General features: G+C 44.0%; 1 protein-coding gene across 1 annotated transcript in view; it reads left to right on the top strand.

The window, feature by feature from the left end:
• The first annotated feature begins 22,906 nt into the window (after nt 1-22,906).
• The window catches only part of LOC143927029 (uncharacterized), a 159,428-nt gene continuing 155,008 nt past the window's right edge, over nt 22,907-27,326 (top strand). Inside the window, exon 1 of the mRNA XM_077451009.1 lies at nt 22,907-23,126. Coding sequence (XP_077307135.1) covers nt 22,965-23,126 — 162 coding nt within the window. The 5' untranslated portion in view covers nt 22,907-22,964. The remainder of the gene's footprint in view (nt 23,127-27,326) is intronic.

Raw genomic sequence — 27,326 nt, forward strand, 5'->3', positions numbered from 1 at the left:
GATGCTCAGAAATAGGCTCTGTGGTCCACATTTGGTGGTCATGCCCTAAAATTAAAGTGTTCTGGAAGAGCGTTTTGCTAATAATTAAAAAAAATACGGATCAAGATATCCCAGAGGACCCTAGGGTATGCCTGCTTCATGGGACCACCTTGCCTATTAAAAAATACAGGATATCACTGATTCCAAGTTTACTAAATGCTGCAAAGAGCCTAAGCCCCTGCCTGTGGAAAAACCCAGAGACTCCCTCTTTGAAAAGTTGGTTTAGTAAAATGAATACAATATATAATCTGGAGTATTTAAAGCATAGTGGAGAACCAGGAGAAATGGGATTTGTAAAGAGATGGAAAGCCTGGGAAAAATATCAACAAACCTCAAGATATGTGGGGAGGATGGCAGAAGTATTATAGAATGTTTATTGGTGGAAAGTGTTGTTCATTTGATATAGAGGAGAGACCACGGGGGGGGGGGGGGGGGATTGGGGGGTTGGTGTTAGGGTGGGAGAATATTTTGTAAGATATGTAGAGTAATTCCGCCCAAAGGGGCATAATTTAAATAAATTCATAAAAAAAAAATTCCACTTATATTGGAGAGATGATTGCTACAATGATGTCATAACAAGTTAGGACTACGATGAACAGCAGTTTATTTGAATTTCCCGAACTAGTTTACTGAGGTGCAAGAAAAAAAAATGTCTTTTAATGGTCCTTCTCATTGGTTGGAGGTTCCCACCATCCTAACTTTGGCCCCTCTTTGCTTCCTTTGGGAAGGGATAATAAATTGTCTGTTGTTGTAAGATACTTTGCCATATTGTGTCATACTTCTTGGCCAGAATCCCATCTCATCACATTCCTGGCCTAAGGCCATGTATGCAGAAAAAAGGAATTTTCAGTCCTAAAAGCTTTTTAATGCTTTACAGCATAACATCACTGGTATGCGCAGCCTATTGCAATAGGACAGGGGTTTCGAACTGGTGGCCCTCCAGCTGTTGCGAAGTCCCATGAGGCATTGCAAGGATGACAATTACAAGCTTGACTCCCACATGCAGAGGTATGATGGGACTTGTAGATTCGCAACAGCTGGAGGTCCACCAGTTTGAGACCCCTGTGTCGGGGTTGTGCACCCCAAAGCACAAACACACATCTGTTTATATGAGCAGAGCAGTGGATTGTGTCAGTATAGCAAAGATTGGTGTCAGTAGGGCAGTGGATGGTGTCAGTAGTTTTTTTTTTTTACTTTTATTATTTTTTACAATATTATTTTTATTCATTTAAAAATTTTTTTTTAGGAGGCCCATTATGGGGCTTTGGTGAAATATCAAGGGTCTAAGCAGACCACTGATGTCTCACTTTTGAGACAGAGAAAGAAACTGAGGACAGAGATTCCCCAGTCCCTTTCTCTGCAGCCTGCAGTAAACATAATTTACTATTCTTCAGTTAAGAATGATGACAAGAGCAATCGGTACAGATCACTCACTGCGTTCATTCAGAAAAGGAAGGCCGGTTAGTGAAATATTTAACAGCCCTTTCACTGCTCCTGAGAAAAAGGAAGCTAGCAGATCTGCCAGGGGGAAATTGGAAGCAGGGGGAATCGGCACCACACAGGGTGATTAGGGTGTGCCCAGGCACATTCGGTACACCCTGTGCACAGGCCTATGAGATCACTGCAACACAAAGTCGCTCCAGCACAAGTCTTAAGGTTACAGGAATTTTCTAGTATAAGTACCGGTACTTGACTTACTGACAGAAGTCCACAGTGTAGAACATTTCCCTTCTTCTCCTGACTTTCCATACAGTAGATCCACAAGTGCAGAGTGCTCCATATAAAATAGTTACAGCCATCTACCCTAGATGATACAGTCTCTTATCACAAGTTTTACTTTCCCCATTCACAAGGGAGATCCACCATAGGCCCAGAGGCTTCTTTAAACCAAGCCATGGGGCCCACTAGGTGAGGGTCATCAAGGTTTCTCTATCTGCTCTTAGGGTTGTCACTAACCACCCTGGCAGTTCAGCCCTTCAGAAGGCTCTCTATTACAGATCCAGCACAATACTACATTTTGCTGATCAGCGGTGTCCTGCTTTCACACCCCAAGTGAACTGAGCCCCACCCACAGCTGGCAAATAAATGATATATCACCACATTATATTACCACAGGAGGGACAACAATTAAAGGCCACTAACACCTGTCAACCCTCTCACGGGTTCTTATTCCTATGAAACGCTTATACAGGAGGAGCCTGAAATTCAGGAATACATTTCCCTTAAAGCGGAGGTCCACCCTAAAGTGGAGCTTCCGCTCATTGGAACCCTCCCCCCCTCCGGCGCCACAATTGGCACCTTTCAGGGGGGAGGGGGGTGCAGGTACCTGTACAGTACAGGTATCTGCACCCACTTCCGGCATAGATATCTGCAGAAGGTACGCCCCTTTCCGCAGAATCTACGCCCCTTTCCTTTCCTGTCTGCTGGGAAACACACGGATCCCAGAGACAGTGGGGACCATCCTTATTGAGCAACGTGACTTGCGCATGCACAGTAGGGAACTGGGAAATGAAGCCGCAAGGCTCCACTTCCTGATTCCCATACCCAAGATGGCGGCGGCAGCACCAGAGAGACGATCGAGAGATCGGCTTCGGGTGCCGACATCGCGGGCGCGCTGGGCGGGTAAGTGTCATTATTTTAAAAGTCAGCAGCTGCAGTATTTCCCCGGCTCCCGGCGGACTCCCGCTTTAACATTTGCCAAAACATAACGTCCATAATAGCATAGTAATTAAAGATTGATAAGTCCAGATAACAAAAAGTCCACACTTGTAAAGAAATGGGATATAACTCAAAGCCACGTCTGTGATAAACTTCAATTAAACAAAATTTAAAATAAACCTTTCTATATTTCTATATTCTAAAACGACGGTAAAGCGGCGCTATTCAGCTGCTAGCGGGGCGGGTTTAACCCCGCTGCGGCCGAAAAAGGGTTAAATCTGCCTGCAAAATGCTGCTGCTGCGGCTCTTTGCTGGCAGTATGACGATGCTGCCCCATTCTTTTAAATGGGCAGGAGCGATGGAAGAGCGGTGGCAGAGCAGCATATTCACCACTCCTCCACCGCTGCAAAGAAGCTGCTGGCAGGACTTTTTGTGACGCCCTGCCAGCGCAGCGCCCCAGTGTGAAAGCACTCAGGCTTTCACGCTGGGTTTGCAGGTGTGGCTTTTTTCAGGTGCTATGCAGACCCTATAGCACCTGAAAAACATCATGAAAGGGGTCTAAAACATTTAAAATACCATACTTTTTCTACAGGACTTATGCTTTTAAAAATCACATACCGTATATACTCGAGTATAAGCCGAGATTTTCAGCCTCTTTTTTGAGGCTGAAAGTGCCCCCCTCGGCTTATACTCGAGTCATCGCTGTCTGCCCGCTCGATCAGCGTGTCGAGCAGACAGACAGCGGCCATTCTAGAATTCAAAAGCCGCGCCTCCGGCTCCGCCTTCGCCTGTGATAGGCGGAACACTGAATTTCCCAGCAGCCTGTGTTCCGCCTATCACGGGCATCGTCTCATCCTCGTACTACGAACGAGGATGAGACGATGCCCGTGATAGGCGGAACACAGGCTGCTGGGAAATTCAGTGTTCCGCCTATCACGGACATCCGATAGGCGGAACAGCAGTCAGTGGGAAATTGAGTGTTCCGCCTATCACCGACGGAGGCGCGGCTTTTGAATCCTAGAATGGCCGCCGACGAAGAGCTGAAGGACGGAGGCTCGGCTCGGGACAGGACGGGACGGGCCGGGCCGGGCCGGGACGGGACGCAGGCTGGACGGGACGCAGGCTGGACGGGACGCAGGCTGGACGGACACAGGCAGGCTGGACACAGGTAGGCTGCACGGACACACACACACACACACACACACACACACACACACACACACACACACACACACACACGGATGCATGGACACACACACACACACACACACACACACACGGATGCATGGACACACACACAGGGATGGACGGACACACAGGGATGGACAGGCATGTCTCACCCTCGGCTTATACACGAGTCAATAATTTTTTCCAGTTTTTTGGGGGTAAATTGGGGGCCTCGGCTTATATTCGGGTCGGCCTATACTCGAGTATATACGGTAATTGTTTTAGGGCCGGTTCATACCAAGTGCGGTCTGTGCTCCTGTGTGATTCCTGAGCTTGCCCTGCAGTACTATTTTGCAGTCTATTCATTTGAATGGGCTTCAAATCCCACCAGAAAGCGCAAAAAATAGTGCCTGGCGGTATGTTGGGGGTTTGTTGACTGTGCAAATAAAGTGTGAACTACAATTCTGTGTTATTAACATTGAATAAGGCAAGAGAGGAAGAAGTGCTATAATGATCTCAAAGTATGATGGAGCCATGTCTTCCAAACAATGTGCTTCAAGCTTTGTGTGTCATCCTGTGTCATTGATGTGACAAATTCCCATTAAAAAACCCTCAATCACACCTTCAGTTAGGTATTAACTGGAATATCTTAAGCCAAGTTCTGGTCCTCTTCCTTTCTTCCTTTCCCACTTTCTTCCAATTAAGCCATTGACTTGTTCATTTACCGTGTCTGTCTCTTCTGACTCTGTTGCCACGTACACACGATTGAAATTTTGGTCAGAAAAAGCTCTGATGGCTTTCCCGACGGAATGCCGACAGGATTTCGCTCAAGCTGTCTTGCATTACTGAGAAGCTGCTCACAATCTTTTGCTGGCGGAAATTCGGCCAGCAAAATTCAGATGGAGCATACACACGGTCGCATTTTCTGACAAAAAGCTCTCATCTGTGTTTTGCTGGCCGAAATTCTGACCTTGTGTACGCAGCATGAGAGTTTCCAGATCCTGCAAAGCCTTATTCATCTTGTGGTTTTTGTAGTAGAATTTGTTCCCCTTTGTGGGTTAAACTCCTCCTGTGTGGTTTCCTGCAGCACGTGTGCTTTTGCTCTTTGGGAGCTGTTCAGTTGCCAGGAATAGTATGTTAGATAATGGAGTTCACATTGCAACCCTAGGTATTACAGTAACAGAAACATATCTTTAATTGGATCAAGACCAAGCACATGATAATTTGATTTGTATTCACTATTTTCAGCACAAACAAAATCCAGTGTCAGTTCAAAACCAATACTTCAGTCTTTGGCAGAAAGAGATTTGAATTGTATTCTTTCTGTTGGAGACTTTAGTAGCACGATTTTTCTGCCAATGTGAATGGTTTTGATCGTACTATCACAAGACTGTATTACATATTACATATTTTCAAGTAGAAAAAAAAACTTGTTTGTGGTAGATGTTTAGGTAGGATCGATATTCTACCCGACAAATCTATACGTTTTTGTGGACTGACTCTCTAATTATCTATTGTATTGTATCTTTTTAAATACTACTTTTCTTTTAACGTTTATAATATCCTGGGAGGGCTAACGTGTCCCCGTGTGATAGCTTTTGGAAGGTGGCGGTACACATTATGAAGATGGCATGGGTCTTTTTATTTATGCCCTTCAAAATAGCTAACCAAGCACAGATCGTGCTTGATTAGCTGCTTCCCTGGCTGTAACAGCCAGGGAATGACAGCTCTGAAACTGAAAGTGACATAATTATTGTCTCTTCCAAGTTCATTAATCACAGAGGAGACCGGGGAATGGATGTTACTCCATCTTCTCTGTGCAAAGCCATTCTGACCGCTTACCGCGGTCCATCGGTGGGGCCCGCCCTTTACAGTGCTGTAAAAGTGATCAGGCAGACACCCAACTCACTTTTACAAAACTTTTACACTTTATGCTTTTACAAAACAGCCTATTACCAGCTGATATAATGTATTTATGGCTATTTATGGCATATTGTAATAGTAACTGCCTGATGGGATATGTATATACTGTACGTATGCCAGCCAGCAAGTAGTTAAGTCATTTGCAAACCAGACCAATTTTCAGCTTTGAGTACTCTCGCACTTTGAATGACAATTACTCAGTCATGTAATACTGTACATAAATTTATTTTTTGTCCTTTTTTTTCATACAAATAGAGCTTTCTTTTGGTGGAATTTGATCACCTCTGTGTTTTTTATTTTTTGCGCTATAAATGAAAAAAGACCGATTTTTTTTAAAGAAAACGTATTTTTCTTGTTTCTGTGATACATTTTGCAAATTATTAATTTTTCTTCATAAATTTTGGCCACAATTTATACTGCTACATATCTTTGGTAAAAATAACCCAAATTAGTGGATATTATTTTGTCTTTGTGAAAGTTAGAGAGTCTGCAAGCTGTGGTGCAAATCATAAAAAAATGATCACACCTGATGTACTGGTGGCCTATCTCATTTCTTACGACCCGAACAAGCCAGGAAAGTACAAATACCCCCCAAATGACAACTTTTTTGAAAGTAGACATTCCAAAGTATTTAGTAAGATGCATGGTGAGGTTTTTGATGTTGTCATTTTTTTCCCACAATTCTTTGCAAAATTAAGATTTTTTTCCCCACAAAATTGTCATTTTAATAGGTTATTTCTCTCACATGGTATGTGTATACCACAAAGACGCCCCAAAATACATTCTACTATTCCTCCCGAGTATGGCGGTACCACATGTGTGGGACTTTTTCACAGCCTGGCCACATAGAGAGGCCAAACATGTAGGGAGCACCATCAGGGGTTCTAGGAGCATAAATGACACATCTAACTTGTTGACTACCTATTACACTTTTGAAGGCCCTGGAGCACCAGGACAATGACATGTGACACTGATGTGGCACTGATGACAGATGGCACTGATACGTGGCACTGATGGCATGTGACACTGATGTGGCACTGATGACAGATGGCACTAATATGTGGCACTGATGACACGTGACACTGATGACAGATGGCACCAATATGTGGCACTGATGACATGTGGCACTGATGACAGATGGCATTAATACTTGGCACTGATGACAGATGGCACTAATATGTGGCACTGATGACAGATGGCACTAATACGTGGCACTGATGACACGACACTGAGGATAGATGGCACTGATACATGGCACTGATGACACTGATAACAGATAGCACGTGACACGGACAGGTGGCACTGATGGCAGATGGCGCTGATATGTGGCACTGATGACACATGACCCTGATGACAGATAACATTAATATGTGGCACTGATGACAGATGGCACTAATACGTGGCACTGATGACAGATGGCACTAATACGTGGCACTGGTGACAGATGGCACTAATACATGGTACTGAGGACAGATGGCACTAATAGGTGACACTGATGACACTGATGACACGTGACACTGATGACAGAGGCCACTAATATGTGGCACTGATGACAGATGGCACTAATACGTGGCACTGATGACAGATGGCACTAATACATGGCACTGGTGACAGATGGCACTAATACATGGTACTGATGACAGATGGCACTAATAGGTGGCACTGATGACACATGACACTGATGACAGAGGCCACTAATATGTGGCACTGATGACAGATAGCACTAATATGTGGCACTGGGGACAGATGACACTAATACATGGTACTGATGACAGATGGCACTAATAGGTGGCACTGATGACACGTGACACTGATGTGGCACTGATGACAGATCACTTATACCTGCCACTGGGGACAGATGGCACTGACAGGTGGCACTGGGGACAGATGGAACTGACAGGTGGCACTGGGGACAGGTGGCACTGCGGAAAGATGGCAGTGGGGACAGATGGCACTGACAGGTACTGTGGGCACTGTATTTTCTATCTTTTTTGTTACACTGACGCTGCAGCCATTCGCTCTCCCTCCTCACACACTGTCTCTGTGTGAGGAGGGAGAGCCAGCAATGAGAGATTTTTACATATGATATAATCTCTGATTGGACACTCAGATCGAGTGCTAAATTGGCGCTACGATTGGCCATTTAGCCCGATCTGTGATGGGATGTGTCCAAGGGACATGGCCACCACAGAATTTCCTGGATGCATGCCCGCGGGTGGGTACATCGTGGAAGTAAACAGGAGGACATCCAGGGATGTCCTCCCGGCAATTGGTGTCCGCGCTGTAGCCGTCTTTCGGCTATAGCGCGGACATCTAGTGGTTAATTGACATTGTCCCTTCTTTTTCTGTATATGGAAGATGACACTGTAATTATTTTAATTAAAAAAAACATCTAGGTACCTTTTCCCTAATCAATATACAGCTGTCACATGACCCACATCTTTCCAAGCCTGTCTTCTGGGAAACATAAGCAGGAGGAGCTTCTAGTCTTCTGCTGCTGGTCACATGTTCAAAAAAAACAGCCTTTGAAATACAAAGTAAATATAAAAAATTAATATCAATACATTTTTTTAAATTGTCATAAAAATATATATTTGAAATCAAATCTTTATTATTTTTTGGCAATGACATGATGTGGGCGGATTTCTGCCAGTCACAGGATGTGTCACGCCCCTCCAGCCTGTGCCTTACAATAAGAGGGAGGTAAAGCAAACAGAGCATGTGCAGAGCTGCCAACACTGCTCTGCAAAATTCCTATCTGAATTGGGGACTTGGACAAAAGGGGGAAATAGAGAACTGCAGTTTTATGCAGGATAAGGAAAAAAGTATGTAATACAGCATTTATTGATAGTTTTTATTATGTGGGTTTAGTGACAAGTTCTGTTGGACTGTTATTACATAGTAAATACTTTTTAGTATACCACAAGGAGATAAATGACTTTCCCTTCCCATGTTTAATTTTTTTTATCAATTATACTAATTTTGTTGGTACTGTCATATACCAGTGGAAACAAATTTCAGTGTAACAAATGGTTAATGTCATATAATTAATATGCTGTTATCTTTTTTCAATACGATCCAATTTTAAACAATTTTGATCGATATGATCAGTCATTGCGGTAGGCTGATCTGAATGTCACATTTAGATGTGTCCTCGATTTGCTTAAACCACCTACATACTCCATTTAGTTGCTGGTCATTTAATGTATGCAGCATTTGAATGCCCTTTATGTGTCCTGTTTTGACTATCATGGGTGAGCGGGGCTTAGCTTTCTGTTCTCCACATATCCACTAGATGGCTATTAGTGGAGAACGAGTTCCGAATGTTCTTTTCTTTTTAGGGCTTATAGCTTGCTATAATAGGAGGTCCACATCTTCTGGTAAGAGTATTCATTTTTTCTGCCCCTCGCACCACAGAGGCATTCTACCGTTTCTCTTGGTGGTAGCTGGAAAGTTTGAGAATTCTTCCCCTCTCTCCACAGTTGCATCACCGCAGAATTTTATATACCTACCATCTTTAGAAAGACTATATTCTACAAGAGACTCTTGAGTTGTATGTGTTACTATTGCATTATTTATATCACACAGGAGTTATATATCATTCCATGTATTGAATTTTTTTGCCTTTTGATTCATAATTTATTTGCACTGTTTATTAGCGCAACTATTTTTACCTTTCCAAGTTTTATACATGGTTGTATCACGTTTGTGTCGCTGCTTTTTTTACTTTCACAGGTTTATTGTCACTGAATAATATCAATAGCACAGTATATACACTTTTAATTATTAGTGGAACCAAATGACTCAAGGCACTACCACAGGAAATTCCCAATTGTTCTGTAAGGGAATGCATCGATAGGACAAAGCCACACGGGTGAGCTGAACATTCTGTACTTTTTTTTTAAAGTGAAGCTCCAGCCAAAACTTTTCTCAAAGTTTTTGGGGAGAGTGAGAAATCCTGTATTTGATTTTTATTGTTGTTCCCTTTGGAAATATTTGCTCTTACTGCCTATTCTGGTAACAGTTGTCACTTCAGCATGAAGTGAGACTAATGCATACACACGACCGAACTTTCCGTTGGAATGAACTCTGACGGACTTTTCAACAGAGTTTTCGATGGAGTTCCGACGGAGTTCCGCTGAAACTGACTTGTCTACACACGATCACACCAAAGTCTGATCGTTTTAATGCGATGACGTACAACGGGACTAGAAAAAGGAAGTTCAATAGCCAGTAGCCAATAGCTGCCCTTTCGTCGTTGTTGGTCCGTCGGACCAGCATACAGCAAGCGGTTTTCTCAATAGGAACTGGTTTCGGTGAAAAGATTTCTATTTCTAAAATCCTTCAGATTTTTGGACAGAAAAGGTCCGATGAAGCCCACACACACGATCGAATTGTCTGACGAATTTGTTCCATCTTAACTTTGCTGTAGAAAAGTCCGGTTATGTGTACACGGCATTCATCTCTGCAGCACAGATACAGACAGAAGAAAAAGCCCTTTTTCGTAAGGTAGAGTTAAAGTTCTTACTGCAGTCTGTGCCCTGCAAATTCCTCTTACTTTTTTCTCCCTGGAACAGAAGGGGGGGGGGGTTCTAAAATTGACGTGTGCAAAGTATGGTGCAGCCCTGCACAGAAACCAATCAGCATCCATGTTTTAAATTAGGGGGAAAAGAAGAACCAGTTTGAAAAAAATAAGCAACTAAAAAGGTTAAACTCTTGTTGCATTTTTGAAGCCCAATTTTAGACTCCTTGTTCTGCCTTGTAGCCTCTCAGGCTGAATTTTTGTACCCATACTTTCCAGATAGCTTACGGCAGGTCATGACATACAGCATCCTCTTTGAATCTTTTGGAGGCTGAGAAGTTCTCAATAATGATGTGATGTCACCACTACCCTCTGAGCCATTACACTGTGAATCAAGGGTAACACTATGCACTCAAAGTACAGTAAAAACTTGGTCTGAGAGTAACTTGGTTTGAGAGAGTTTTGCAAGACAAGCAACATTTTTAAATACATTCTGACTTGATATACAAGCGATGTCTTGATATACAAATAGCGTCATGTCACAACTGAGTATAAAAGAGTAGAGAGGGGCGCCTCTAATTGTAGCAATATGGTTACATTTAATGAAGGTACAACATTTAGCAACATATTGCTACACTTAGAGGCGCCTCTCTTCTCTTTAATACTCTGTAGCTGCTGCTGGATTTTTCTTCTAATCCCTTTGTGGAGGGTTCCATTTTTGGATGGACATTTTATGATGAGCTTGGTGTTCGAGTCGAACGCATGTTTGCGCGTTCGGCTGTTATAGGCCGTTTGCGCTATATTCACGTGGCGCTCACGCCCCACAATGCACTGCGCCATCGCAGTGCATTGCTGTCTTATGATTGGCCAAGCATGCATTGTGACCCCGCATTCTTGGCCAATCACAGTGCCAGCAGCGAAGAGAGCCATAATTGGCCACAGGCAGGATGCCTGTGGGCAATTATAGCTCAGGGGGTTTAGTACATTCCCCACACTATATAAGGCCACCATCGCAGCGGCCTTGTGTAGTGTGTTGCGGCGTTCAGGGAGAGAGCAGGATAGGCAGGGACAGTGTGTTCTTTTCTTGTGAACCTGTCAGGGCTGGCTTAGCCCTTCCTTCTCTGGGCTGGCTTCTCAGCTGTTGGCTAATTGCCAGCTCTCATCTCTCTCCACAGTTACCAGCTGTTCCTGATCATGCTCGTCTGACCTGCCTACTTAAAGCTGTCCAGCTCACTTCACCTCTGCCTTCGCCTTAGCCACATCACTAGAAACCATCTCCTGCGATTCTGTTTAAAGACTGGCTTGCTGACATCCCTTCTGGCTCATTATCCTGCTTGCTGTTGCTCTACTTGGATCCCTGACTTCTGGCCTGGCTGATTATCCGATCTGGTTATTGAACTCTGGCCTGGCTGACTACTTGTTCTGGTTACAGGACTCTGGCTATGCTTTGACTATGCTTTTTCTATTTACCTTTTTATTTAATAAACAAGTGTGATTTAATTGTACTTTTGTCTCGGTCTGATTCATGGTTTCTGACAGTAGGCGAAGGCCATGAATTCAGAAGATACAGTCAATCCACTTGTTGCTAGTATTTTTTCCAGATTGGAAGAGCAAGATCACCTCATGGATCAGTTTGCCGTGGCGTTATAAACGCTCCTAAGTCGCACGGCTCACCTGGAATCCCCCATGGTGGCTGCTCCGGTACAACCTGAGTCGCAGGCCGTCCCTGATGCTGCGCCAGTCTCTGTGCAGGCACCCGCCTCAAGTATTACCTCTATAAGAGGTATGTCTGGTTCCGCTCTGCTTCCCCAGCGATTTGAGGGTGATCCAGTTCAATTCTCAATCAAGTTGAGATATACTTCGAGATGCTGCCCCAGGCGTTTCCCACAGACAGAAGCAAAGTAGGTTTCATGATATCTTTGCTTTCTGAGAGAGCCTTGGCCTAGGCTAACCCTCTATGGGAGATGCAAAAACCTGTTGTCTTGAGTTACCCTGAGTTTGTGGCCTCCTTTAAAAGGGTATTTGACATTCTCGCACACGTCACTTCTGCTGCCAAGTGCCTCATGTCCATCAAACAGAGTACGAGAACTGTTGCCGACTACGCCATTGAATTCCGTACTCTGGCAGCAGAGGTTGCTTGGAACAATGAAGTCCTCGTGACTTTTTCTCATGGTCTCTCGGATTCCATCAAGGATGAGATAGCAGCCTGAGATATACCCACTGAGCTGGAGAGCTTGATCTCGTTTGCCATCCTCATTGACTCCAGACTCAGAGAAAGACTTTCTCTTAAGGAGCACTTGTGGAAGCCTCCTGTACGTTTGCCTCCAAACTTTGTAGTCACACCCATGCCTCCCTCACCTCCCATGCCTCCTGGTAAAGAGTCAGTCAGTGAGGATGAACCCATGCACCTGGGCTTCACATGTCTCTCTGCGGATGAGAGAGCCTTTAGGAGGGAGGAAGAGATTGTGCCTCTATTGTGGCAAGCAGGTCACTTTTTGAAGTCTTGTCCTACCCATCCAGGGAACCCCCGAACCTTGAGCTCCTGTCATGGACAGACCTTAGGTGGCGTTGTTTCGTCCCCAGTTATCCAGAAGGATAAGCCCCTGGTTTCGGTCACCCTTTGTTGGGCTGAGTCGTCCATTGAGATACAGGCTCTAATCGACTCTGGGGCTGCTGGCCTGTTCATTGATGCTGCATTTGTTTCGCAGCACTCGATTCCACTGCAGCTGTGTGACACTCCACTTACCATTGAGGCTCTTGATGGGAGACCTTTACAGCCTGCCCATGTGACTCATGAGACGGTTCCGTTGTCCATTGCCGTAGGGGCTCTTCACCATGAGATAATCCAATTCCAAGTTATTTCCTCACCCTGGTTTCCACTGATTATTGGTTATCCTTGGTTACAGAGGCACAACCCCTCTTTTAATTGGCTCCATGCTGAGGTTCTCTCCTGGTCACCACAATGCAGTGAGACATGCTTCCTGAAGGTATCCAAGGTCCTGTGCACCTCTTCACTTCCCTCCCTGCCAGAGAAATACCGTGATTTTTGCGATCTCTTTGATAAATGTCAAGCCGGTAGTTTGCCTCCACACCGGCCTTATGATTGCGCAATTGACCTTCAACCTGGTGCCATACCTCCTCGTGGCCGGGCACTTTTTCATGGTTTCATCCGCAAATCCTTGTCTCCTGCTGGTGCTGGTTTTTTCTTTGTGAAGAAGAAGAGCAGTGAACTGATACCTTGTATATATTATAGGGGTCTGAATCGTGTCACAATTAAGAATGCCTACACGATTCCATTGATTACAGAGTTATTTGACCACCTCAAGGGAGCAACAGTTTTCACAAAGCTTGACTTGAGAGGGACATACAATCTTGTGCGCATTAAGGAGGGTGACGAGTGGAAAACTGCGTTTCATACCTGAACAGGCCATTATGAATACCTGGTAATGCCTTTTGGCCTTTGTAACGCCCCCGCAGTTTTCCTGGAATTTATTAACAATGTCCTCAGAGATTTGTTGCAGTTATGTGTGGTGGTTTATGTCGATGATATCCTCATATTTTCCAAGTCCCTGGAGAGCCACCACACAGATGTCTGTCGTGTGCTTCAGAAACGAAGGGAGAACAATCTCTATTGTAAACTGGAGAAGTGCGAGTTCCATCGTGAACAGGTTACATTCCTGGACTACGTCATTTCCACTGCTGGCTTTTCGATGGACCCAGAGAAACTTTCGGCTGTCATACAGTGGCCTCGACCCGTGGGCTTACGTCCTCTGCAGCGTTTCCTGGGTTTTGCCAACTACTATCAGAAGTTTATTCATAACTTCTCGTCTCTGGTCAAGCCCCCGACTGATATGACCAAAAAGGACGGTAACCCACAGAGTTGGTCTCCGTAGTCCATTAAGGCCTTTGAGACTCTCAAGGCTGCCTTTGTTTCTCCTCCTGTGTTGGCACATCCTGATCCTACGTTGTCTTTTATCCTAGAAGTTAATGCGTCTGAGACTGGAGTTGGTGCTCTTCTGTCTCAACGTACTAACTCTGAGAGCCCTATGCATCCGTGTGGATTTTCTTTTCCAAGAAATTGTGAAATTGTCACCTGCAGAGCGCAATTATGAGATTGGTGACAGAGAGCTGTTGGCGATAATTTTAGCCCTGAAAGAATGGAGACATCTCCTTGAAGGTACGACTGTGCCTGTTCTTATTCTTACTGACCATAAGAATCTTACATTCTTGTCTGAGGCTAAGCGACGCTCTCCCAGAAGGGCGCGATGGGCTCTTTTCTTGTCGAACTTTAATTACATTGTCTCAATCTTACCCGGTACTAAGAATGTAAGGGCTGATGCCTTGTCACGACAATTTTCCTCCACTTCCAAGTCGGAGTCAGTTCCAGTTCCTATGATTCCTCCTGATCATATCTTGGCTACGGTTCGCACCAGTCTTACTTCTCCTTTGGGTGACACAATTCTTGCTGCTCATGTCCATGCGCCTCCTGAGAAACCTTGTGACCTCTGCTTTGTCCCAGAGAGTCTCCATATTGCTGTGCTCCAGACTTAACATTCTCCCAAGGCAGCTGGCCATCCTGGGAAGAATCAACTAATTTGGGCCATTTCCCAACAATCCTGGTGGCCTAGTCTACAAGCTGATGTTACTGCCTTCATAGCTGCCTGTCCCGTGTGTGCTCAGAGTAAGACTCCACGACACCTTCCAATTGGCCTCCTACAACCCATACCCAATGGAGAGAGGCCCTGGACTCACCTGTCAATGGATTTCATTGTGGAGTTGCCCAACTCCCAAGGCAACACTGTTATCCTTATGGTGGTTGACCGGTTCTCAAAGATGTGTCATTGTATTCCACTTAAGAAGTTGCCTACCTCTAAGGAACTGGCTTCCATTTTTGCTCCAGAGATCTTTTGTTTACATGGGCTACCCAAGATGATTGTCTCGGACAGGGGCAGTCAGTTTGAATCCTGGTTTTGTCGAGTCTTTTGTGCACAGTTGGGAATCCAGCTTGCGTTCTCTTCTGCATATCACTCGCAGTCTAATGGGGCCACAGAGTGAGCCAATCAGTCCTTGGAGCGATTCCTACATTGCTATATTTCTGACCACCATAAAAACTGGTCAGACCTATTACCATGGGCAGAGTTTTCTCACAACAATGCCTTGAATTCTGCATCCCGATTGTCTCCATTTATGGCGAATTATGGTTTCCAACCTTCCATGTTGCCTGACTCATTTGTTCCGCAGAGTATTCCTGCATTAGAGTAGCATCTCCGTGGTCTTTGTTCCACTTGGGTACAAGTCCAGGAGGCTTTGCGTCATGCTAATGATAGGTACAGACTCCATGCTGACTGCAGACGCCTGCCTGTGCCTTCCTACCAGGTTGGGGACAGGGTCTGGCTGTCATCTCACAACCTCTTGTGTTCCCTCACTGAAGTTTGCACCTCGGTTTATTGTGCCTTTCCGTATCCTTCGCAGAATTAACCCAGTGGCTTACGTGTTGGACCTTCCTCCTAGTATGCACATCTCAAATGTGTTTCATGTCTCCTTATTGAAGCCGTTGGTCTGTAACCGATTTACTACCTCGGTGCCACACCCTCACCCTATTCAGGTTGAGAACCATGAGGAGTATGAGGTACAATCCATTGTTGACCCCAATAGGTTCCGTGGGCGCATACAGTATCTGGTGCATTCGAAGGGGTATGGTCCGGAGGAACGCTCCTGGGTTTCATCCTCAGATGTACATGCCCCTGTCCTCCTCCGCGAGTTCCATAGACGGTTTCCCCTCAAGCCCGGTGGCCCTCCGAGGGAGAGGGGTCATTGAGGAGGGGGTACTGTCAGGGCTGGCTTAGCCCTTCCTTCTCTGGGCTCGCTGCTCAGCTCTCATCTCTCTCCACAGTTACCAGCTGTTCCTGATCATGCTCATCTGACCTGCCTACTTAAAGCTGTCCAGCTCACTTCACCTCTGCCTTCGCCTTGGTCACATCACTAGAAACCATCTCCTGCGGTTCTGTTTAAAGTCCAGCTTGCTGACATCCCTTCTGGCTCCTTATCCTGCTTGCTGTTGCTCTACTTGGATCCCTGACTTCTGGCCTGGCTAATTACCCGATCTGGTTATTGAACTCTGGCCTGGCTGACTACTCGATCTGGTTACTGGACTCTGGTTATGCTTTGACTATGCTTTTTCTATTTACCTTTTTATTTTTATTTAATAAACAAGTGTGATTTAATTGTACTTCTGTCTTGGTCTGATTCATGGTTTCTGACAGAACCTAGCGCTGTTAAAGTGGGTGTTGTGTGCCTCCAGCACAGTATACACCTGAAGATACCCCTTATTGTTGGTGTTCTGTAATGCAGGCATCTGCAGGAGTTAAAGTGGGTGTTGTGTGCCTCCAGCATAGTATACACCGGACGATACCCCTTATTGCTGGTGTTCTGTAATACAGGTATCTGCAGCAGTTAAATTGGGTGTTGTGTGCCTCCAGCACAGTATACACCTGAAGATACACCTTATTGCTGGTGTTCTGTAATACAGGCAGGCCGGAACCAGATATTACATTAAAACCACAAGCAGTTTTAAATGACTTTTTTCAGTTAAATGTCATTTTGTGCAGGGACTGTTCTAAACACCGGAAACATGTGCCACTTCACAGGCATACTATAGACACCCCCCAGGCACGATATTTAAAGGAATATTTCACTTTTTTTTCACTTTAAACATCATTAAAATCAGTGCTCCCAAAAAACAGCTGTTTAAAAAAAAAAAATTGGCATTGACCCATGTCCCCTGGGTCAGGAGCCGGGTCCCCAAACCCTTTTTAGGACAATATCTTGCATATTAGAGTCCCATAGACTTCAATAGGGTTCTAAAGTTCGTACGAATTTTTGGTCTGTTCGAAAGTTCTGGTGTGAACCGAACCGAGGGGGGGGGGGCGGGGGGTGGTTCGGCTCATCCCTAATATGGACTATAAACTGAAGAACCTATGAATAAATGGTTGTGGAACAAATCATTTGAGTTTTCATTATTTCTTATGGGGAAATTTGCTTTGATATACAAGTGCTTTGGATTACAAGCATGTTTCTGGAGCGAATTATGCTCACAAACCAAGGTTTAACTGTACTGTATGTATTTAGTCTTTAGGTGATTATTACAGCCTGTTTTTAAGAATGGCTAGTGGGAATTTTAGCCTAGAGGTGGGTTTTAAATAGTTGTAGCTTATTTGATCACCCGTGTGTCATTACCTAGGAGCTTCTTCTCTTCACAGCATATGCTATGAATTTAGTGTTCCCAGGATGATATTTGGAAAACAGGTGGAAATATCTGGGCAATTGTGTTTAAAGGTATTATCAAACTTTCTAGTTGAATCTTGTGTTTTTTATTCACATTTGTTGACTTTTATGGACAGCATTTAGTAAAGTAAATCTTCCCATTCCTGTGTCAGCAGTTTCTGCATGTGTTCATGTGCTCAATTATGAGATATGCAGAAAGGCACTGCACAAGTTAAAGCAGTTGTAGACCGCGCTGTTCTAAAAAAAAAGAACAAACAAAACACATGCAAGGCAATAGCATAATGTGCTAGTATGCATCACATACTAGCACATTATGAAATACTCACCTTGGAATAAAGCCCTCCGGTGCTATACTGTCACCGCTAAGAAGGCTGGCATCTTCCCCCAATGTTTTTACCGGGTTCGCACGCTCCGGTTATGTGATTGGCTGGAGCCGCGATGACGTCACTATCATGCATGTGTGCGGGAGCCCTCAGTTCCAGTGCAAAGCTCTGAAGGTTCGGCAAGGTATGCTGGATCTTCAGAGCGCATGCACTGGTGATTTAACTGGCTGCATCCAGGGTGAATATCTCCTAAACGCTGCATGTTTAGGAGATATTCATTTTATCTACACAAAATTCTTATTATACCGATCAAGCGGGGTTTACTACAGCTTTAATGCATGACCTCTGTCTGTGAGTTTAGTTTGAGAATTAAAATTTTCTGTGAAGAAACTACATACAATGCCTTGAAAAAGTATTCATACCCCTTGATGTTACAACCAAAAATGTAAGGGTACTTTTACAGGGGGGCTTTAGCGGTAAAGTGCCGCTAATTTTAGCGGCGCTTTAACGCTGTAATAGCGGCACTTTTCAGCCGCTAGTGGAACATTTTTAACCCCCACTAGCGGTGAATAAAGGGTTAAATGTGCCCACAAAGCCGAATCACTTTGCAGGTGCTTCAGCTGCGGTGGTCATTGATTCACCGCTCCCGCACCGCTGAAAGATGCTGCTTGTAGGACTTTTTCTAACGTCCTGAAAGCGCACCACCCCATTGTGAAAGCACTCAGGCTCTCAACCTGGGGATGCAGGGGAGGCGTTTTTCCAGATGCTTTACAGGTGCTATTTTTAGCCCAAAAGTGCCTGAAAAATGCCCCAGTGTGAAACGGGTCTAAGTGTATTTTATTGGGATTTTATGTGATAGACCAACACCAAGTGGCACATAATTGTTAAGTGGAAGCAAAATGGTAAATAGTTTTCAATTGTTTTTACAAATAAATATGTGAAAAGTGTGGTGTGCATTTGTATTCAGCCCCCTTTACTCTGATACCCCTAACTAAAATCTAGTGGAACCAATTGCCTTCAGAAGTCACCTAATTAGTAAATAGAGCAGGGGCTGCTCCAGGGGGGGGGGGGCAATGGGGAAATTGCCCCCCCCCCGGAGAAATTAGTTGCGGGTGAGCGGTGGGCAAGTCAGCAGGTGAGTGAGTGGGGGGCTTGGTGGGTGAGCGGGTGGGTTGCTCGGTGGGTGAGCAGGCAGCCCCGATGGCAGGTGAGCGGGCAGCTGGCCAATCAGTGGACCGGCAGGTAGGAGAGCAGAGAGATTACATCATCTCTCACTGCCCGGCACCTGCCCTGCATCCCTGCAGTTCCCTCCTCACTGTGCAGGCAGCCGTGGGCAGCAGAGAGATTACATCATCTCTCTGCTGCCTAACTTCACTCTGGGACACGGGAAGTGACATTCCCCACCTTAGCAGGAAAGTGACAATTGTAGCAGGCAAGTGACAATCCGCAACGTGTGGCAGGTGACGTGGCAAGTTACAATCCGCAATATGTGGCAGGTGACTTGGTAAGTGACAATCTGCATCTGGTGACAGGCGATGTTGCAAGTGACAATCCCAACGTGTGGCAGGTGACGTGGCAAGTGACAATCCGCAATGGGTGGCAGGTGATGTAACAAGTGACAATCCACAACTTCTGGCAGGTAACATAGCAAGTCACAACCCGCATCTGGTGGCAGGCGAATGTGGCAAGTGACACACTCAGGGCTCCAACTAATTCTGCATTATGGTGAGTTGAACTGCTTCCTTTTATATAACAATGTAATAATAGAAATAATGTGCTTCAATCATCCTGGCATCATAACAACCATGGTGAAAGGATGCTTGAAGTGCCAACACCACCCATTAACCCACTAAATTGCCAGCAAAAAAACATATTTTATGGTAGTGCCTCTCCCGAGACTAGACTCTGGATCCACCTCTGAAATAGAGTCCACCTGTAGTTTAATCTCAGTATAAATACAGCTGTTCTGTGAAGCCTTCAGAGATTTATTAGAGAACCTTATTGAACAAACAGCATCATGAAGACCAAGGAACACACCAGACAGGTCAGGGATAAAGTTGTGGAGAAGTTTAAAGAACATCTCACGGAGCACTGTTTAATCCATCTTCCAAAAATGGAAAGAGTATGAGATAACTGCAAACCTACCAAGACATGGCCATCCACCTAAACTGACAGGCCGGACAAGGAGAGCATTAATCAGTGAAGCAGCCAAGAGGCACATGGTAACTCTGGAGGAGCTGCAGAGATTCACAGCTCAGGTGAGAGAATCTGTCCACAGGACAACTATTAGTCGTGCACGTCACAAATCTGGCCTTTATGGAAGAGTGGCAAGAAGAAAGCCATTATTGAAAGAAATTCACGAGAAGTCATGTTTGCAGTTTGCGAGAAGCCATGTGGAAGAAGGTACTCGGGTCAGATGAGACAAAAATAAAAAAATTTGGCCTAAAAGCAAAATGCTATGTGTGGCACAAAACTAACACTGCACATCACCCTGAACTCACCACCCCCACCGTGAAACATGGTGGTGGCAGCATCATGTTATGGGAATGCTTTTCTTCAGCAGGGACAGGGAAGCTGGTCAGAGTTGAGGGGAAGATGGATGGAGCCAAATACAGGGCAATCTTAGAAGTAAACCTGTTAGAGTCTGCAAAAGACTTAAGACTGGGGCGGAAGTTCACCTTCCAGCTGGACAACGACCCTAAACATACAGCCAGAGCTAAAATGGAATGGTTTAGATCAAAGCATATTCATGTGTTTGAATGGCCCAGTCAAAGTCCAGACCTAAATCCAATTGAGAATCTATGGCTAGATATGAAAATTGCTTTATGCAGACACTCTTCATCCAATCTGACAGAGCTTGAGCTATTTTACAGAGAAGAATGGGCAAACATTTCCCTCTCTAGATGTGCAAAGCTGGTAGAGACATACTGAAAAAAACTTGCAGCTGTAATTGTACCAAAAGGTGGTTTTTCAGAGTATTGACCGGGGGGGGGGGGGGGGCTGAATACAAATGCACGCCACACTTTACAGATATTTATTTGTAAACAAATTTTGAAAAACATTTATCATTTTCCTTCTACTTTACAATTATGTGCCACTTTGTGTTGGTCTATAACATAAATTCCCAATAAAATCCATTTACGTTTTTGGTTGTAACATGACAAAATGTGGAAAATGTCAAGGGGTATGAATACTTTTTCAAGGCACTGTATCCCACAATCCCTTAGCCTAGTGTTTTGCAGGTGAAAGCTTCATAGTTAGATCTGAAACAGGCGCAAGCAGGCAGAGCAATGAAGGGAAGTGATATGTTTCATCTCATTGGCACGCATGTATATGTAACGCAACACAGAGGAAATAGCAAGTCATGGATTGGATGGTGAGTGACCAGGAACAAAAAGTTGCTTGTCTTTTTTGTTGGATGGGGACAAGCTAGGTGAATAAATACATGGACACATGAGCCCTTCATTCCAAGTAAGGCAAACGACACAAGTTACATTCTTTCACCTGGGGGGTAATTTATGAAAGGCAAATCCACTTTGCACTACAAGTGCACTTGGAAGTGCAGTCGCTGTAGATCCGAGGGGGAAATGTGAGGAAAATAAAAAAACTGTATTTTAGCTTGCACATGATTGGATGATAAAATCAGCAGAGCTGCCCCTCATTTCAGATCTACCCCTCAGATTTATAGCAAGTGCACTTGTAGTGCAAAGTGGATGTGCCTTTCGTAAATAACCCCCCATACCTCCCAACATTTTGAGATGGGAATGAGGGACACCTACTAACAAATGTATGTAGGTATAGGACACGCCCCCTGTCACACCCCATTAAAGGAGAATTAACCAAAAAAAAAGAGTAGATCAAATCCAGAAGGCCTTTTTTTTTTACCTCTACTACAGGCATACCCCACTTTTAGTCCGCCCCTGTGCTAAACCCTCAGTATTTTTAGTGTAACACATTGGGGTTGATCTACTAAAACTGGAGAGTGCAAAATCTGGTGCAGCTCTGCATAGAAACCAATCAGCTTCCAGCTTTTTTTCTTTTTTGTCAAAGCTTAATTGAAAAAGCTGAAGTTAGAAGCTGATTGGCTACCATGCACAGTTGCACCAGATTTTTCACACTTCAGTTTTAGTAAATCTCAAGTTAACTACAGGCATACCCCACTTTTAAGTACACAATGGGGTTTATTTACTAAAGCTGGAAAGTGCAAAATCAGGCTCACTTCTATAGAAACCAAAGAGCTTCCAGATTTTATTACCAAAGCTTAATTGAACAATCTGGGGTTAGAAGCTCTTTGGTTTCTATGCAGAAGTGAGCCTGATTTTGAACTTTCCAGCTTTAGTAAATAATACCCCATTGTGTACTTAAAAGTGGGGTATGCCTGTATTGCTTTATATTGGCTGTTAAAATGTACAAATGCAGACATTTAGAAATCAGATGAAAGGTTTAGCACTGGGAAACACTTTTTCGAAAGATAAAAGGTGCATTTTATATACAACTATATAGATCACACCAAAATGAAAGACAAATGGAGGGGAAAGAAGGACAGAGGGACGTTGCTCCAAATTACGGACAGTCCCTCGAAATCAGTGACAGTTGGGAGCTATGTCCTACACTAATATCTAGTGAAAACAACAAAAATATTTGACAGTGTGCAAAGCCTTTACGAATGGTAACCCTTCAATAAGAGGTGACCAAAAAGTCATGTAAAACCTTGATCAAGGTGCCAATTTCTAGGTGTCCTCTAGATCATGCTAATGGCAGGTTTATGGACATGTGCAAAAGTGTCATGTATGAAGCAGCTAATTTAACAGCTATCATCATATGACATTTTAAAACCACAGAGGACAGTAGAGTGAAACACTAGAGAAAGATAAAAGGGAAATTTATATTAGTCAGAGAGAAGTTCCCCCGCCTTCGTACATAAAAGGAAAGTTCTGTTATCCTAAAGATGTATTTGTGTTATAACTCAGCTTGTTGATAAGGTTGAAGAAAGACGTAGGGGTGAATTTATTGCTTGATTTTTTATTGATTGAGAAACACTGCTGAGAATGGAAGTGGAGAACCCAGCGGCTGTGTGTGAGTGCACAGAAAGACATGACAAGGCAGAACGCAGGAACCTAATGCTGATCACATCAGCTGTGCTGCAGTGGATGTTGATGATTGTCTTCATCGTATACTTGGCTGTGCTTTACCACCAATCACATCAAGAGGTAAGCCCTGACTTCACTTGTGGTTTTATTGAGCTGCAAATAAGTCTGCAAACTTATACATTACATAACAAAAAGATCATTTTAGTGGCTAGAAAATCTGTTTTTATTTTATGATAGAGCGTGGAGTTTGTAACATTTGTGCAGGGTGTAATGTAAAGACAATTATCTATATATTGTGTTATCTTATTAGCTTTAATTTCTATGACATGCAAGCAGTTATTACCATGTTTTTTTTTTTTTTTAATGATGAGATTTTAATGTATTTGCAGTTTGAAGGGTTTTGCACTTAAAAGGCACTTTAGAAAACTAAAGCCAATGGTTAATTTTTGGATTTGTTCATCAGGAGTTCGATCTCTGTGCTTGAATTGTAATGAAATGTGGAGCTGCCTTAGCTATACATAATTACTGTGCTCTGCAAAATAATTGTCTCTCTAAAACTCTCATGACTGTTCTGGCATGCCCTTAAAGTAGTACTAAACCAGGGGTGGACTGACAACTCATGGGGCCCCCCGGGCAATAGGAGATTATGGGGCCCCCAGGCAATAGGAAATTCTGGGCCCCCCAGGCAATCAGAGATTATGGGGCCACAAAGTATACACACACACAGTATACAATCAAACAGTATACACATACATGTGCACACAGTATACACAGATGTTTCTATTGGCTGAGAAGGTACTGGAGAGGTGGTGCAGCTATAATCTCAGGATTTTTAGACCAAAAGGATGTCGGTAAGGGACATTTCAGAGACGGATGTAAAAAAAAAAAAACACAGATTTTTACATACTATCCCTGGTTTTACTGAGGCTGGCAACCCTGATGGGATCCTCTAGTGGCCCGGTGCCCTGGGGTAGTGGTCAAATGGTCAGTCCGCCCCTGTGCTAAACCCTCAGTATTTTTAGTGTAACACATTGGAGTTGATTTACTAAAACTGGAGAGTGCAAAATCTGGTGCAGCTCTGCATAGAAACCAATCAGTTTCCAGCTTTTTTTTCTTTTTTGTCAAAGCTTAATTGAACAAGCTGAAGTTAGAAGCTGATTGGCTACCATGCACAGCTGTACCAGATTTTGCACACTTCAGTTTTAGTAAATCCCAAGTTAACTACAGGCATACCCCACTTTTAAGTACACAATGAGGTTTATTTACTAAAGCTGGAAAGTGCAAAATCAGGCTCACTTCTGCATAGAAACCAATGAGCTTCCAGGTTTTATTACCAAAGCTTAACCTCCCTGGCGGTATGATTCAGTCTGGAATTAGGTGCTGAAAGCGGTACAATTATTTTGCACGGAAATCTGGCTTTTATTTTGTAGTCCTGTAATTCTTAGGAATAACGCTCTTAAATCTGTTCAAACCAGAGTCTAGCAGACATCCCAGGTATGATAAAGTTTATAATATAATAAAGAATAATAAAAATTATTCAAATGTAATAAAATCCTAAAACACTGAAAAATTGACACTTTTTGGTTGCTATGGACAATCTCCAAATTCCAGGCAGTAAAAAACAGTATTTATAATATAAAAGTGCATGCAGGGCATTGCACAGACCAATAGAGACAAAGGGGGTGTGTATTTTTTAATACAGTACTGTAATCTGTAAGATTACAGTGCTGTGTGTGTTTAGTGTGTTTTAACTTTTTTGAATTTGCCGCCGTTCTCCGCTCCCGTGCGCCGTAACGTCGCAGGGAACGGAGCTCGGGGGCATTCGGCACTGTGAATCGAGCAGAGGACAGCTCGATCGCACAGCGCGGCGGACATCGCTGGATCCAGGGGACAAGGTGAGTAACGCTCCCTGTGTCCTCCCCTGCATTCAGTGAAGCCACCCCGAGTCTGGCTCGGGGTTACCGCTCCTGTCAGTATATTCCTACCCCGAGCCAGACTCGGGATTACCGCTAGGGGGGTTAATTGAACAAGCTGAGGTTAGAAGCTCATTTGTTTCTATGCAGAAGTGAGCCTGATTTTGCACTTTCCAGCTTTAGTAAATAAACCCCATTGTGTACTTAAAAGTGGGGTATGCGTGTATGGGGTTGATTTACTAAAGGCAAATCCACTTTGCACTGCAATTGCACTTGAAAGTGCAGTCGCTGTAGATCTGAAGGGAAGATCTGCAGATTTTATCATCCAATCATGTGCAAGCTAAAATGCTGTTTTTTTATTTTCCTTGCGTGTCCCTCTCAGATCTACAGCGACTGCACTTTCAAGTGCACTTGCAGTGCAAAGTGGAGTTGTCTTTAGTAAATAACCCCCTATATGTTAACGTTCTTACCCAAGCACTTTCAGTTTATGCCTTCCAGTGTTGGTGATCATGTTCTCTCAGTACTGTTTCCCTGAACTTCTAGTATTTACACAAAAGAGTTGGACAGTGCAGTCGAGAGCCAGTCTGTTAGTTTGGAGAAGGGCGGGGGTAGGAGGATGGAGGAACAGGGTAGTGTCTTACAATCCTGGGCTACAGGGCTGTTCATTTATATTGATGCACGCTGGGCGGGGAGACACCACTCTTGTCCCCCTACATGCAAGGATTTCTCCAAAGGATGCTGCCAGAGAAAGGAACCACCCTGAAACAGTAAACCCAGGGCAGCGATCGTGGCACCTGCATAAACAGGAACATAGGCAAGGATTAAAAAAATGAAGAAGCTGCATACTCAGTAAGTGATTAATCAGCACCTAAAAGTGCTTGAAAAATGTTACGTTTAATATCACTTTATTGTATAATACCTCCATGCAGTGCATTGGTGTGGACACTAATGAAAGCCTTATTGTGTAGAACACTTGCCGGGGTCCATGCAATGTCCTACCTCCCAACATTTTGAGATGGGAATGAAGGACACCTATTAGCAAAAGTATGTAGGCATAGAACACACCACCCTAATGGAGAATTATACCAAAAACATTATTAGTTAAACACACAAGTGATTATTTTTGACTTTCACAAATGCAGCAATTTTGAAATTGGTTGAAAAGATTAGCAAAGGGAAATAGTTTTTGAAAGATAAATAGTGCACTTTATATACAACTATATAGATCAGACCAAAATGAGTGACAAATGAGGACAGAGGGACTTTATGAGGAGGACAGAGGGACTTTATGAGGAGGACAGAGGGACTTTATGAGGAGGACAGAGGGACTTTATGAGGAGGACAGAGGGACTTTATAAGGAGGACAGAGGGATTTTGTTCCAAATCAGGGACAGTCCCTCAAAATCAGGGACAGTTAGGAGCTATGTAATGTTGTTTTCAGTGTCACCTTCAAAACTTTGACCCCCCACCTTCCTGATGCAAATGAAAGCCTTCTCTACCAATGTGTTGTGCTGGGGGAGCCCACCTGCACATTTACAGCGGTACTTTGTATATCTAAAGATACAGGATTTGGGACTGATCTGAGAGCTGGGGCTAATCATTGGGCTAATCTGAGGTCTGATATGCAGATATGGGGCTGATCTAAGGTCTTAAGTAGATGCAATGGGGCTGATCTAAAGTCTAATATGAATGCATTGGGGGTGACTTGGGTTCTGACGTACATGCACTGGCTGTGATCTAATGTCTGGAGTACATGCATCGGGGCTGATCAGAGGACTGAAGTACATTGACTGGGGCTGATCTGAGGTCTGATGTGCAAGCATTGGGGCTATTCAGAGGTCCAGCATGCATGCTAAACATGTGTATGTGTTCCCCAGTTAATCATTTTTGCATTCATTTCTATTTCTAATAGCAATAAGGGTTTAATTTCACGTTATTGTATAATGCCTCCATGCAGTGCATTGGTATGGACACTAATTAATGAAAGTCTAGTCTTATTGTGTAGAGAAAGCGTCTGCAACCCCCAGAACACATGGGTGCATGTCGTTTGCGGTGGCACCTTCAAGAGTCTGGCTCACCCACCTTCCTGATGCCAATGAAAGCCCACCAGCCACTCTACACTAGTGTGTTGTGCTAGAGGAGCCCACCTGCACAATTATAGCGACACCTTACATATCTAAAGATACAGGATTTTGGACTGCTCTAAGGTCTGATAAATACATTGGCACTGATCTGAGGTCTAAAGTGCAATCACTGCGGCTAATCTGAGTTCTGATATGCAGATATGGGGCTGATCTAAAGTCAGAAGTAGATGCAATGGGGTTGATGTAAAGTCTGACATGAATGCATTGAGGTTCTAACATACATGCACTGGGGCTGATGTAACGTTTGCAGTAAATGTATCAGG

Source organism: Lithobates pipiens, unplaced genomic scaffold (assembly GCF_037356315.1).
Source record: "Lithobates pipiens isolate NorthernLeopardFrog02 unplaced genomic scaffold, aLitPip1_a1.2 Scaffold_23, whole genome shotgun sequence".
Lineage (NCBI taxonomy): Eukaryota > Metazoa > Chordata > Amphibia > Anura > Ranidae > Lithobates > Lithobates pipiens.